This window comes from Mirounga leonina, unplaced genomic scaffold, assembly GCF_011800145.1.
Source record: "Mirounga leonina isolate KUSES-001 unplaced genomic scaffold, KU_Mleo_1.0 Mir_507, whole genome shotgun sequence".
In the NCBI taxonomy this organism is placed as follows: domain Eukaryota; kingdom Metazoa; phylum Chordata; class Mammalia; order Carnivora; family Phocidae; genus Mirounga; species Mirounga leonina.
In genome coordinates this window covers 2,952,651-2,968,271 of record NW_023270789.1, presented here as the reverse complement: position 1 = coordinate 2,968,271, position 15,621 = coordinate 2,952,651, and the positions used below count along the sequence as shown (strand labels likewise).

The following is a 15,621-nucleotide window of genomic DNA, read 5'->3' as shown; positions in this document are numbered from 1 at the left end:
GGGTTCAGTGCCACCTGTTAGATTTAGGTATTTACTCGCCATCCTTGGTGCCAGGCCCATCTTGGGCAGATGAAGACTCACTTAAATGTCACATGATGGCTTTTGATATTCACTGAGCACTTAACATGTACCCGATATCATTCTAAGTGCTTGACGTGAATGAGTTCATTCAACCCACACAGCGATCTGGTGGGGTACATGTTATTAGCATCTCCATTATATAGAGGAGGGTCAGTAACTTTTGTAAGATCACACAGCTATTGAAAATAGAATCTGCATGCAAATCCAGGCAGCCTGGCTTAAGAGACTGTCGCCATTACCACCATCTTGTGTCTCCCCATGTTCGTGTTTTCCAGGGGCCCTTTTTGCCTTTCTTAGTCCTTCCCTCTTGGGAGAGGGAAGGGCTAAGGAGAGAACATTTCTGCTTGATTTTTGTATTTATTTGGTTTACCTACATTCCCCCGTGATGACCTAATGATGCACATTTAGCCAGGACGAGGCTCACCTTTTCTCATTTTTATCTGTATACACTTACTTCCCCATGAATATCACTCACTTTTCTCACCCAGATTCAAGTGATTAGCAAAGAACTGTATGATGCAAATGGTTTTGCTCTTTGCAAGCCATCTGTGTTTCCCAGTGCTCTGCAAACCACACCATTGCTTCCTCTTTACCTTTGTAGCGAGCGCACAGTGTTTGTCACTCTGTGTCTGAGCAACTTCAGCGACACCACGAGGAAAGGTCTGCACTGGGCCAAATGGCACACATCCTACATGTGGCATCTTTCTTTCTCTTTCTGAGTAAGTGTCATAATTCTGCATGTCTCTTTTGTCCCCGGAGCTAGTCAACAGGAGCTAGTCACCAGAATTTAAAAGGAAAAGCGTGTGAAGGAGAGAATTTGCAATGTCTGACTTGTTGGAGGAGCAGGAGGCTGCTGGGCGGCGGAGGAGGACAGTTTGGTATTTACAGGCAAAAATTGTGCCACACATCTGAGGTGTAGGCACTAATTTTTGACTTACCGATAACGGTTTCCTGGTTTACCACGGCGTCCTTGAGTTCCAGGGAGGTGCAGTGCTTGGCTGAGTCTGTGAACCTGGGCCCGCCAATGTTCACATTTGTCTGTGCTGCCCCGACTTTACCTTATCCTCCTGGGCTAACCCATCCCTGGAGCGAGTGAGGGCTCAGCTCGCCAGACTGAGAGGTGACCTTACGTCTTGCCTGTTGTGTTTGCCTTGAGGATGTGGCTGGATGGAAGGGAAAGTGATGAGAGCACTTAGTAGTTTGAGGCGAAGCTGAAAGAAGGTGCTGGACGTCCCTGGGAGCTGAAGTGGAAATCGATCTGAGGGACTGAGAAAGGGCCAAAAGATTCACAGGGCTCTGCTGAAGGGCACACGGAGGGTCTTAGCTGGACCAGGAGCACTTAAACATATTATAACAGGGTGGAGGAAGGGGAGATTTGGAAGTAGACAGGAGAACAGGTGGCCTTGGCTGGAAATGGAATCATTCCAGAGCAGGTATGTTTTTGTGCCTTGGGTTCCTTTAGCATCCGATGAGGCCTATAGATCTCACCTTCAAATAATTTTTTAAATGCCTAAAATAAAATGCATAGGATTATAGGGGAAATCCATCATACTGAAATGCAATTATCAGCATCGTTTTAAATGGTGATATAGTCATTTATTGGCTTCTTTACGGATTCCACCACAAGATTAGAGGTGGTCTGTTAACCACCAAACTTCAAAGGAGTAATGAGTATGAATCATATTTCAAGATATCTGCAACAACTGTAATGTGATGTGAACATACCTAGGTTTGTTGTCTACCTTCATGACCGGAAGAAATGCTAAATTTTCATTAAGACTCGTGAAAATAAACATGTAGGGGTTTTTTTCACGTGAATTTATGGACCCTTTAATCCTGTGTGTGGACCCTGGTTAAGAACTGCTGTAGAGACTAGGTTGAGCTCGTGTGGGGACTTGAGTGACTGGGATGGTAGGGGAACTAAGTGAACTTAATCAGCAGTGTGGCCAGACCTGCGGCTAACACATGAAGAGGTGACAGCCTTCGGCACAATGGTGTGCTTCATAAACACTGGCTTGAACTGAACCGGGTTCATGTCTCAGCAGACGTTAGATTGTGTGATGTAGGGATCAGATCTGGGGCCTGCAGGACTAGTTACAAGGATTGGTTAGCTGCTGGGTGATGGGTGGCCACCAGCCTGGCTTGGCAAGTATTAATGGCTGGGCATATTGGTACTGGCACATTCCTATTTGTCCTGTTCAGTTGTTGAGTGTGACTATGTGTTTATTTATTTTTAAATTTTATTTATTTATTTATTTATTTATTTATTTATTTATTTATTTAGAGTGTGATTCTTAAGTAGACATGCTTTGTGTATTTGGGCTGTGTGTTTGGCTTGTGTAGAGGGGAATACAGGGCGTACATTGTGCAACAAGTCAGACATTGCAAATTCTCTCCTTCACACGCTTTTCCTTTTAAATTCTGGTGAGCAGGCTGGAAGCCTGGGGTGAAGGCAAGTAGTAACCGGGTTCAAAAAAGGGAAGCCGGAAGCTTTTCCTTAACCCACATAAACAATTATCCAAACTGGGGCATGTATTTATTGCTTCTAAGTTCTGACTCACTCTAAAGCACTCATTTTGTATAGAACCACGGTTTTTATGTGAAGGGCGTATAAATCAGGAAGCAACTTGAAAGAACTTTGGAAGCCTGCTATTTGTCCTGACAACTATGGAGGGAAAATTATAAATAAGGGAGGAAATTAAATGCCGATCAATTGATTGGTTGCATTGTTTAGCAAAAGTATACTTTGTCCGAATTAATTTTTTTAATAAACATAAAGACTGATTACTTCTGTTAGAACATGGCACTCGATGAGTTAATGTTATTGGTGAATGAGCTCTTGGACTTAGCACTCAGCTTTGTCTCCCTGATCTAGATCCGTCACCCCTCACCCTGACTAGCTGCCCTTCATATAAAAACCATTAATGCGGGAGGGTGCTAGGGAGGGACCCATTTTTTTTTTTTTTTTTTTATCTTACTGAGACTGTATTCATAGAAGAAATTTTTTTTGGTTGGAAGCTCTCTCCGCCTTCAAGGGCCTAGGGTTTTTGTACATGTAAGGAAAGAGATGTTGCTTGTTGTGTTTGATATTCTCCAGCAGAGAGGTTTTGTATAATGTGGAATCATTTGAAGTTGCTGTTTTTGTGTATCAAAAATGGTCAATTGTTGGGGTGCCTGGGGTGCCTTCGGCTCAGGTCATGATCCCAGGGTCCTGGGATCAAGTCCCGCGTCGGGTTCCCTGCTCAGCCGGGAGTCTTCTTCTCCCTCTGCCCCTCCCCCTGCTTGTGCTCTCTCTCTTTCTCTCTGTCAAAATAAATAAATCTTTTTTAAGAATGGTCAATTATGGGCCATTTTATATGATCCAACCTAACAGCTTCCATTTAAATAATATTGTAGTGGTAAATTCGGCAATCCCAGTGATCTTTTTGAAAAAAAGCCAGTATCATCAGAGAATTGTTTGGGTTTCAAAAGTCGTAGCCCCAGTACGGTGTGTTAGGGTCCAGCTGTGTGTCCATCAGTCAGTGAGAATTTGAGCTGCTATGCAAAGGGTTCTAACCCTCTGTCTGTTAGAAGAGAAAGCAACAGAACAGTCCTCTGAAGTATTTTACTCCTGAGGAGGAGGAGAGATAGGTACAACATCTCCCACAGAGAATATCTTTATAAAAGATGCTTCAGCGTCTGGTCCCAATGCATAGCCATTTGAGTTGACCTCTGTCAACCATTCCTTTCCACATCAAAAATACCTATGAAACTTCCACGCCGTTGCTTCACTTTTCTGAGAAAGCAGTACCTTCCCACTCACGTTCATGACCTCATGCCTCTACTAGGACCTTCCTCCGTTCATGACCCTCTCTGGCGTCATCCACCTCTCCCCTCTGCAGCTCCTCTGCCCTTTAGCGGGTCCAGCCGGCGCCCCCTGCTTCTCCCCTGCGAGCTATACTTGTCAGCTGCCACCCTCGTCTTTTGTTTCCCGGCTCCACAAAGCTTCCTGAAGTAGTCTCCGTCTGCTGCAGTCGCTCCTTACCCTTCTTACCCTTGAAATCCACGGCCTTTCCTCTATTGAAATCTCTTTTGCAAAGATCTCCTCATCAAACTAAAAGGACTGTCCCCTGACTTTAGGATCCTTACCCTCACAGCAGCTTTCAGCAAACAGACAAGTCCTTTAAAAAAATAAAAAAATAAAAAGATTATTTATTTATTTATTTGACACAGAGAGAGAGAGAGAGAGAGCACAAGCGGGGCACGGACGAGGAGAAGCAGGCTCCCCGCTGAGCAAGAGCCCAAAGTGGGCCTCGATCCCAGGACCCTGGGATCGGGACCCGAGCTGAAGGCAGATGCTTAACCGACTGAGCCACCCAGGCGCCCCCAGACAAACCCTTTTGTGGAACATTTTTCCTCCTTTGGTTTCTAAGGTACTACGTCCTGGCAGCTCTCCTATCTCCCTCACTCTTCCTTCCGTAGGTGTGTTCCTCATCCTATCCCCTAAATACAGAGAGCCTCCAGTAATCTCTCTGTAGGTCTCCTCCTTGTATTCCCTAACACTGCCCAACGCTGTAACCAACCTAATCTGCACCCATGACCCAGAACCTTCCGTGGTTATAAACAGGCATTCACAGGAAGCAGTGAGAAGCAATGGAGACAGCCAGGGATTTCACATTTGCAAATCTAGGTTCCAGTCAGGCTCAACCATTTACAAGTTTGACATTGCTAAATGTGGGAATATCACAGACTTCTCAAAAGGATTAGATTACAGAGATTTTCAAAGGGTTGAGTAGACTTCAAAGTACAAATATACGTATATTTAAATATTATTTCCCAGTGTTTGCTGGATATCCTTCCTGTTTAATTTATGGTATTCAAATTTAGTATTCTCAAAATCAAATGCAATATCTCCTCCCTTACCCTGGAACACAACAGTCTCTTCCTGATACCCTTATTTCTATTTTTTTTAAAGGATTTTATTTATTTATTTATTTATTTATTTATTTATTTATTTATTTATTTATTTAGAGCAGAGGGGAGGGGCAGAAGGAGAGGGAGAGAGAGAATCCCAAGCAGACTCTGGGCTGAGCATGGAGCCCGACGCAGGGCTTGATCTCATGACCCTGAGATCATGACCTGAGCTGAAAGCAAGAGTCAGATGCTTAATTGACTGAGCCACCCAGGTGCCCCATGATACCCTTATTTCTATTAACAGAATCATTATTCTCTCAGGCAGCCTCACAAAACCTGCCATCATTTTTTATTTCTAACTGCCTCCCATCCCTCCATCCTCCCCTTCTACCTCCAGGCATCCAAGACACTGAAAAACTCTCTAGATTTTATCTCCTCAGTGGCTCTTATAGTCCCTTTCTTTGCATTCCTATTGCAGTCATCACTTCTCTCCTGGGCTACCATGATTTCCTAATGTTTATTTCTAACTTCTGTCATCCCACACAGCTGTCAGATTAATTTTCCTAAGACCTTTCCAACACTTCCAGTGGATTCCCCATTGCCTAGTTAGTCAAGTCCAAACTTTTAGACATGATGGTCAAGACCTTCATGCTTTGGGCCCCAAACTCCTGTCCAGCCTTACCTCCTTCTATTAATCTTCATGTAACCTTTCCCCTAATCCAGTTTATCACTCGCTAATTCCTAAACAAGTCTTTTGATTCCTACTCATACAATCTTGTCATGAAGTCTTCCCCACTTAAATTAATGTAATCTTTCCGATTCTTGAAATTCCACTTCTCATACTGTCTCTTCCATAAACCTTTCCTGTTTCCCTCCCCTCAAAATGCAATCTCTCCTTCCTTCAAATTCCTTAAATACTTTTATCAGAGGACTACCATCCTACCTGACTAAATTATAAAATCACGAAGTCAAAGACTATCCCAAACTCATCTTCGGTGTCTTAGTTCCTGAAGCATCAGAAATACTATAGATTGTTGAATAAATACTTATTGAATTGGCAAATAAAGCAGTAGGAAATAGAGTGCTAATTTTCACAATAAAATGTTTCAGATATGGTACCCATCTCTTAAAGTAATAGAAAATGTTGAAAAGTGTTGCCTAGCCACCAAAATAACATTGTGGTAACATATCCTGTTAGAAACAGGTTAGTGGAACCTCAGAAGCTCTATTTCTAAAAACATTTTTGTTGTGGAATATAACACATAAGAAAAGTTAATAAAACATAAACATGGAGTTTAGCAAATAAGTAAAAAACTAAAAACCATGTCGTCACTATCCAGGTCAAGAAACAGAAAATTGCTAGGACCCTAGAAGTACCCACCCACTGTGCCGTGAGCCCTCTCCCAATTACAACCCTCCCCCCGACAATCACTGTCCTGACTCCCATAATAACCACTCCCTAGCTTTTCTTTTTTTTTTTAAGTGGTTTTCTGTTTGCATTTACTAGACGATACAGTGTGGTTTTGCCTGTTTTGGAATTTGATAAAGATGGGTATCATTCTGTAGAGCGTCGAAAGATTCTCCACATACTGCATCTTTCATTAAACACAATCATCCACATTACAACCAGTAGCAATTCTTTCACTTTCATTTCTGTGTAATATTTCATTTTATGGATGTGCCACAGTATGTCTGTTCTTGCTGATGGACATACGGGTGGTCTCAAGATGGGGCTAGGACGAACAGTGCTGTCGTGGGTATTCTTCCATACGTAGCCTGGTGCCCAGTGCACACATTTCTCTAAGATATATGTCTAAGTCTAACTGGCATTGCTGAAAGTGTTTTAAGTTGTCTCTGTTGAATAATTGTTTGGTAAGTAATAAGTTACATTTTTCCTATATATTTCCTATACATTTTTCCTATATATTCTTCAGTATTTATTAGAAGAGCATAATATCAATATATCACATTAACTGGGATTTACGAATAAATTGGTATATTTTAATTATTACTGGAAATGTGTGTGGTTGGTGGGATGTTTGTTTGTTTTCCAGTTTTGCATGAAGCATTCAACAGGCAATTTTTAGTGGACTGCCTCGAATGACCACTCGCCCTTTCTCCCCTTTTTTTTGTAGTCCCCCTTCTATTGGAATTGTTTCCATTCCAAAATTCCTCTCCTTAGCCTTATCATGAGAAAGAGAGACCTACTCTCACTTTTTTTCCACTCTAGTCTCCTTTACTTGCTGTTCTTGTGGATTTGCAAGATTCAGCAGATACTCTGCTTCTTCCATTCCTTCTTTTTTTTTTTTTTTAAGATTTTTATTCATTTATTTGAGAGAAAGAGAGAGAGCACAAGCGGGGGGAGGGGCAGAGGGCGAGGGAGAAGCAGACTCCCCGCTGAGCAGGGAGCCTGACTTGGGACTTGATCCTAGGACCCCGGGATCATGACCTGAGTCCAAGGCAGACATTTAACCGACTGAACCACCCAGGGGCCCTCTTCCATACCTTCTTCTGAGCTCTGTTCTGGTCATTCCACAATACCAGCAATTGCTCCCCATGGGACTCTTCTGATGTCTTTCCCCTCCTCTTCCCCTTCCACTGAGCCCCAGGCCCCTAGTGAAAGATCGGGCTCACCCTTGGGCATCTCTGTCATTTGCTCTTTGCTCTTTATGTAACACAAACTAGCCTTGAATATTAGCCTAATCCATAAACACATGCATTTTTCATTTCTGCAAAATGTCTGATTTTGAACAAACGCACGTCAAAAGAAAATGTTGCCATTTGAGAATGTTTTCTCCTGCAAACTGAATACTTGAGATCTGTCTCAACAGGAAACACTCCATAGTCATCCCAACTGGACGCTTTTGGTCAGAGAAGAACTGAAGGGACTCTGAGCCCAGATCCTGGCGGACTTGACAGGCCGTCTTTTACGAAGCCTTTTCAATAAAGCTGTAGTGGCACTTTAAAAAATGACAAAACAAAAAACCCTCCACAGTATATAAAGGAAGTGCTGCTGCCTCTTCAGCTGCTAATTTTAGCTAGTCCTGCATTAGACCTGGCCAGGAGCTACAAATAGTTCCAGCCAGCTAGCAAGACAGAGAAAGTGTGACACCATGGGCGGTGGGTAGATTTTCCTTCTGCAGCAATCTCGGAGAGAACAGCCTGACAGGGAGCCAGGAGTGAGTCGGAAGGAAGAATTTGCTGACTTTTCCCACAAAATAATGTAAAAGGTGAATTATCATGCATTGTATTGACTTTAAAATAAGTGCCGTTAGATAACACCGGGCACTAAGTGTTATCAGTTATAATAGTCATCATACTGTTGAAGCTAACCTTTTTTTTTTTAAGCGACTAAGAGTTACTATGGAAGTTGAAGTTATGAAAGACCAGTGAACTCATCAAGCCATTCCACCGCTCCTCAGCCTGAAGGAGGTGTATGAACATTTGAGTTGATTATAGCTAATACCCTGTGATCTCATTTACTAGAACTCTAATAGAGGGTGCTGCAATAAGGTGGCACAGTGGGGACTGGAGCGCTAATCTATTTTTATTTCCCTTTCTTTCTTTCTCCTCCTTGCAAGCTAAGCTCAGCTTTGGCCAGAGAGAAGTAACCATCCAGAAAGGACCGCTGTTTCGGGCTGCAGGCTACCCCATCAGCATTGGCTGCAATGTCACTGGCCACCAGGGACCTGCTGAGCAGCATTTCCAGTGGTCTGTTTACCTGCCCAAAGCCCCGACCCAAGAAGTCCAGATCGTGAGCACCAAGGATGCCACCTTCTCTTACGCGGTGTATGCGCAGCGGGTGCGAAGCAGGGCGATCTATGTGGAGAGGGTCCGGGGCAACTCAGTCTTCCTGCACATCTCAGAGCTCCAGCTGAAGGATTCTGGCGAGTATGAGTGTCACACGCCCAACACGGATGAAAGATACTACGGCAATTACAGCGCAAAGACTAGGCTGATTGGTAAGCTGTGCCTGCCAGCCCCTCAGAAGCCAGAGCCCCACCATGACAATGCCTTGTGCCATGTGACATGGCTTTGCATCATGTCCTTGCTTTGGCAAGAGAGCCCTGGGAGCCCTCTGGATATTTTGCAGTTGGGTCACAAATCGGTATCTCCCCTTCTCTAGAACTCTCAGATCATCTTTGCCGCCAAGCTTTAGATAGCAGGTCTTCCGAAGGCCTTGTCCACAGCTAGCCACAGGGTGATCGTAGTAACAGCATCAGACAAAACTCTGAGAGTTCTTCCCATGTCACATCTCTTCTTGGAGGCAGGACGTTAACTTGGTAAGAGAGCTAGAGTTAATATGATCAAGTGGTAAGTGATTCACTTGGAAATGGATATTCCCAAACTACTAATCTCTGGCATATTTTCATAGACAGAAAGGTTCATAGTCTTTGCAATTACCATTTTGCCCCTTTTGCCTAGAATATCTTAGCACCCCTTTTTCAGTCTAGCCAACTCCCACATATACTTGTAGACCCAATTTAGGTCTTACCTCTTCTGTGAAATCTGTCCTGACTGTCTCAGGCAGTATTCCCATCTTTGTTTCCTCTTGATGCTCTATTCACATCACTATTATTAGCACTCACCCAGCGTATGTGGTATTTGGCTACTTATATGACTCCTTCCTCACCTTGAGCTCCAGGAGAATAGTTATCTCAGCCCCTAGCCCGGTGGCTAGCACCGAGTATCTGCTCAATAAATCTTCATTGATTGAATCTAAGTGTTGCTTTCCCATAAGCTTAGGCTGTGTGATTTCCTTTGAGGAAGAAAACAGTGATAGGGTAGTAGGATGGTTATCAAAACTTTGGTAAGGGTTGCATTTTGGCTCTGAATGATTATAAGAGATTATTTCAGAACTTTACAAAGAAGCAGGTTAAGGTGTAAGGAGGTGAAGTGACTCGCTCCAATTCCTGTAGTCAAATAGGGACAGATTTAGGATCAGAATCTAGGTCTTCTAGCTCCCAGTGCTCTTCCCTTTTAAATACTCTGTGTCTGAGTAGCTAAATTGGTCACAGCCTATGCTAAAAATGTAAAGTTGGGGTCAATACATCACTGAGCCATTAGTTTTGCCAAGTTCCACAGACTATGTATACAGATGCCAATGTTCCCCTTGGCAATAGGGAAAGCATATGGCTGGTGGAAAAACAACTGAAAGTATGTGCTTTACAGATGGTGGGTCAGGGCGCCATCTTCATCCAAGCAGGCTTGTCCGACAGGTTCTTGGGCCAGTCAGTTATCGTCATTCCTTTGCTTCCAGTTATTCCAGATACCCTCTCTGCCACCATGAGTCCCCAGACTCTCCATAAGGAGGAAGGTGAATCATTAGAACTTACCTGTGAAGCATCCAAAGCCACAGCTCAACATACCCACCTCTCTGTCACCTGGTACCTGATGCAGGATGGAGAAAGAAACGAAACTACCAAGATTATTTCCCTCTCCAAAGATTTCGTGTTGATCCCTGGGTCCTCATATACAAAGAGGTTTGCGGCTGGTGATGTCCAGCTCAGCAAGCTTGGGGTAGCCACCTTCAGGCTGTCCATAGGGAGGCTCCAGCCCTCAGATCAAGGCCAGCTGTTCTGTGAGGCAACTGAATGGATTCAGGATCCAGATGAAACCTGGACTTTAATCACAAGAAAGCGGACAGCTCAAACAGCTCTGAGGATCCAACCAACAGGTAATGATCTTCTCAAGAAATTCCTTAGTATGTTGATAGTGGGTATTTATGGGATAACTTTTTGGTTTTTTTCTAATCTTTTGTTGTGTCTAAAAAGAAAAAACATTTAGAAAGTTTGAATACATTTTGGTTTTGGCATCTGGGAAGTGTAAATAAGAAGAGGGACATTTGGTGTTGGGTCTGTCCACAGCATGTTTTCTATGGGATAAGATCTGTTGAATGGTTAGATAGATTCCACAAGTCATGCATGAAAATGGTTTTGTTACCATCCTTGCCAAGCCCTATGTAAGCATTTTTATCTATATCATCTACTTTATCTATATTATCTAATTTAGTCCTCACCCTGTGGGGCAAGTGGTCGACTCCCCATTTTTAAAACAAGGAACCTGAGCCTCAGACATGCAAAATGCTGGTAGAGGTGGAGCTAGTGCTTGAAGCAGGTGTGTCTCTCCAAAGCCCCCACACCACAGACCCCTGGGGCCTCAGAGTAGCTCCAGTTTCCAATGTGGAGCCTTATCTTAGTCACTGCCAGGATTTCCTTCCCCCTGACCCCATTTCCTGCTTGGGGTGCTGTTACTCTTCATGATCCATTGGCATTTTCATCAAAGCAAACAGGAAGCCTCAGCTGTCATTCCTGGTTTCTCTATGTAGGCTATGGTCCAATAGGAAGAGGTTTCGAAAAACGTATATATCCATGCTAAAAGCAGTGATCCAATGGTGGCTCATTGAAGATTTCCTTCCTTCCTTCCTTCCTTCCTTCATTCCTTCCTTTCTTCCTTTCCCTTCCTTCCTTCTTTCCTTTCTCTCTTTCTTTCCTTTCCTTCCTTTCCTTCCTTCCGTCCTTCCATCCTTCCTTCCTTCCTTTTTTCCTTCCTTCCTTCCTTCCTTCCTTCCTTCCTTCCTTCCTTCTTTCCTTCCTTCCATCCTTCCTTCTTTAGGAGGAGTATTATTTTATTTCTTTAAGAAACTGTCCTATTTGTCTTAAGTGTCCAAGTTACACTCAGTGAGTTCTGTGAGGGCATATCACATGTGCTTTTTTTCTCTCTTTGAGGCCAATTTTTTATGCAAAACAATCATTATTTTTACTTATTTGACAAAAATTATATATATTTAAGGTGTACATGTTTTGATACACATATGCATTTTGAAAAGATTACCACAATCAAACTAATTAACATATTCATCATCTCACATTGTTCTTTTTGTGTGTAGCGGGGGTGTGCATGTGTGTATGGTGAGAACATTTAAGATCTCTATTCTCAGCAAATTTCAAGTATGCAACACAGTATTATTAACTGCAGTCCCCACGCTATACATTAGATCTATAAAACTTACCTTGCGTATGGAAACTTTGTACCCTTTGATCAATATCTACCCCCCACCAGATCCTGACAACCACCATTCTACTCTCTGCTTTTATGATTTCAGCAGTCTTAGACGCCACATATAAGTGAGCCCCTCCAGTATCTGTCTTTCTGTGTCTGGCTTATTTCACTTAGCCAGATGTCCTCCAGGGTGATCCATGTTGTTGAAAATGGCAGGATTTCCTTTTCTCTCATGGCTGAATAATATTTCAGTACATATATATATACATATATATATATACATATATATATATACTATATTTTCTTCATTTGTCTATCCATCAGTGGACACTTAGGTTGTCCACACCATTTCTATAATGTTACCTTCCCCCTAACAGTGCATGTCCTCCACATCCATTTCTCTACCCTCACCAACATGTGTTATCAATTCTCCCAACCCATGAACACAGGCTATCTTTCCATTTATTTGTATCTTTAATTTCTTTCATCATTATTTTACAGTTTTCAGTGCACATGTCTTTCACCTCCTTGGTTAAATTTATTCCTAAGTATTTTCTTCTTTTTGACATTATTGCAAATGAGATTATTTTTAATTGAGATAAAATTAATGTATGATATTATGTAAATTTCAGGTGTGCAACACTATAATTCGATACTTGTATATACTACAAGTGATCACCACTATAAGTCTAGTTACAATCCATCACCATACAGTTGAGCCCCTTCACCCATTTCGCCCACTCCCCAACCCCCTTCCCCTCTGGGAACCACAGATCTGTTCTCTGTCTCTATGAGGTTATTTTTGTTTTGTTTGTTCATTTGTTTTGGTTTTTAGAGTCCACAAATGAGTGAAATCATGTGATATTTGTCTTTCTCTGTCTGATTTATTTCACTTAGAATAATACCCTCAGGGTTCATCCACGTTGTTGCAAATGGCAAGATTTCTTTCTTTTTTATGGCTAAGTAGTATTCCTGTATGTGTGTGTGTGTGTACCACATTTTCTTTATCCATTCATCCATTGATAGACACTTAGGTTGTTTCCACATGTTGAGTATTATAAATAATGCTGCAATGAACATGGGGGTGCATATATCTTCTTGGTGTTTTTGTGTTCTTTGAATAAATACCCAGAAGTGGAATAGCTGGATCATATGGTAATTGTATTTTTAATTTTTTAAAGAAGGTTTTATTTATTTATTTAGGAGAGAGACAAGGAGAGAGAGCTCATGGAGAGGAGCAGAGGGGGAGGGAGAGGGACAAGTAGACTCCGTGCTGAGCACCGAGTCTGATGCGGGCGACCCTGAGATCAGACCTGAATTGAAACCAAAAGCTGGCCATTAACCTACTGAGCCACTCAGGCACCCTATTTTTAATTTTCTGAGAAATCTCTATACTCTTTTCAATATTGGCTCCCCAATTTACATTCTTATTGGCAGTGTAAAAGTGTTCCCTTGTTGCCACATCCTCTCCAACACTTGGTATTTCTTGTCTTTTTGAGAATAGCCATTCTGACAGGTGTGAGGTGATAGCTCATTACGGTTTTAATTTGCATTTCCCTGATGGTGAGTGATGTTGAGCATCTTTTCATTGTATTTATTGGCCATCTGTAGAAATTTTCTTAATGTCTTTTTCCAATACTGTGTTGCTAGTGTATAGAAATGGAACTGATTGTTTTTTGCATGTTGATTTTGTATCCTGCAACTTTACTGAAATCATTAGTTTTAACAGGTTTTTGGTGGAGTCTTTTGGGGTTTCTATATATAAGATCATGTCATCTGCAAACAGATTATTTTACTTCATTTTTCTGACTTGAATGCCCTTTATTTATTTTTTCCTGACTAAGTGCTCTGGCTAGGGCTTCCAATACTATGTCAGATAGAAGTGGTGAGAGTGGACTTCTTTGTCTTTTACTGACCTTAGAGGAAAAACTTTCAGCTTTTCATTGTTAGGTGTTATGTTAGCTGTGGACTAGTTCTATATCACATCACATGTGCTTTAACTTAGGAAAATTCCACTGGACATTCTTAGCCAAAAAAAGAGAACAAAGCATCACAGCTTACAGCAGTTCAACATATTATAAAATATTTTGTATTTTTTATTCAAAAAAGATACACTACTGTATACTTTATACTTCTATGCATATGTCTTGCTTAATAGGATTGCATTCAGAAAGCTATGTAGGCTGTTCTTTCTGAATGATTGAAGGAATAGTCAAGGACATTTTTGATTCTAGGCATTTCTTTGGCTGACCTACTCCTCAGAGCTCAACTCCCACATGAAATTCAATCCCCGTACTATCCTTAAAGGGGGTATTATCTCTCTGTGGTCCTGAAAGGACAGTTGCTGTGGCTTCTCTAAATACCTGCGTTGCTTTTGTTTCCTAGTGAGAGATTTTCAAGTCAACATTTCAGCTGAGAGCACGTTTACTGCAGGGAAATCCTTAGAACTGGTCTGCCTGGTCGTAGGCAGTGGCCGGGACCCACTGCTTCAGGGCGTTTGGTTCTTCAATGGTAATGAGATGGCCCGCATGGATGCTGGCGGTGTTCTGGACCTGAAGGGAGACTACAGACAGAGAGCAAGTCAAGGACAGCTCCAGGTTTCAAAGTTAAGCCCCAAGGCTTTCTCTCTCAAGATCTTCTCTGCGGGCCCTGAGGATGAAGGCGTCTACAGATGTGCTGTGGCGGAGATGGCAAGAGCTCAGATGGGCTCCTGGCAGGTGCTTCAGAGCAAGCGGTCACCAGACAGCCACGTGCATCTGAGGAAGCCAGCAGGTACGTGAAGTCAGAACCAGACATGCCTGGGCTGCCCTCCACTTCCCTCCTTTGTGAGTACAGGCTGCCTCCCTGGACACGGTGGACTTCCCCTGAAGAGTCGGGTGTCAGTCGGATCACTCTGAGGTGGAGTAAAGAAAAGCAACCAAACTAGCTGAAGACTTAAGTCTTATTCCGGGGCCATTAAATGGGCTGTGACCACAGACACAACATTTAACTTCTTTAAATCTCAGCTTCCTCAAATATAAAATAATGACATATGATGAGATTGTCCTGAAGTCCCTTCTTGCTGTCTTAGATCCTTTGATTCTACTTGCGATCAGTCCTCATTTTTGTACGTTGGATTTTTCTCCAAGCAGAAAACAAGTGCGTTAATGAAACCCTCTATCTCCTCTTTGTTGTCTGTGTGGTGTGAGTATGGTAAGAGGAAAGAATGACACTTTGCCTCCTTCCTGGGGATCAAACACCTACATTATGGCCCCTGCCCCCCAAACATCTTTCAGATGCTTTTGTCCATCCTCTATTATCTTAACCTGATACAGGGAATGATAGTACGTCTTAATTCTGCATCAAAGCATGACTCAGAATAAGGAATGAAGAGGTAAATGATAGCAGGCAGACTCTATTCCCTGCATTTTGCTGTAAAGTGATGTGCCTGTTCAAACGGGTCTGAGTATCTATGGGCATCAAAGTGGAAGGCCATTCAGCTCTCGTTTCAAGTTTATGAAGGTTGGATGACCTTAAACATGTTTGAACACTGAGCGCTTTTTGTTTGAAGAGAGAACAGACAAATCTACAACTAATATTAGGATGCTCTGGGCTGGGTATTATATTCAAAGTCTATAAAGATTAACTGTCCAAGAGCACAAAACA

General features: G+C 42.4%; 1 protein-coding gene across 2 annotated transcripts in view; it reads left to right on the top strand.

The window, feature by feature from the left end:
• Positions 1-624: 624 nt before the first annotated feature.
• Positions 625-15,621, top strand: part of CD101 (CD101 molecule) — a 37,632-nt gene continuing 22,635 nt past the window's right edge. Inside the window, exons 1-4 of one of the 2 annotated variants that reach the window (XM_034990207.1) lie at positions 625-800; positions 8,566-8,936; positions 10,235-10,651; positions 14,362-14,748. In XM_034990207.1, the coding sequence (XP_034846098.1) occupies positions 10,261-10,651; positions 14,362-14,748 (778 nt within the window). In that variant the 5' untranslated portion in view covers positions 625-800; positions 8,566-8,936; positions 10,235-10,260. Of the gene's footprint in view, positions 801-8,555; positions 8,937-10,234; positions 10,652-14,361; positions 14,749-15,621 lie in introns of both variants that reach the window. The other variant, XM_034990206.1, reaches the window with a different exon arrangement.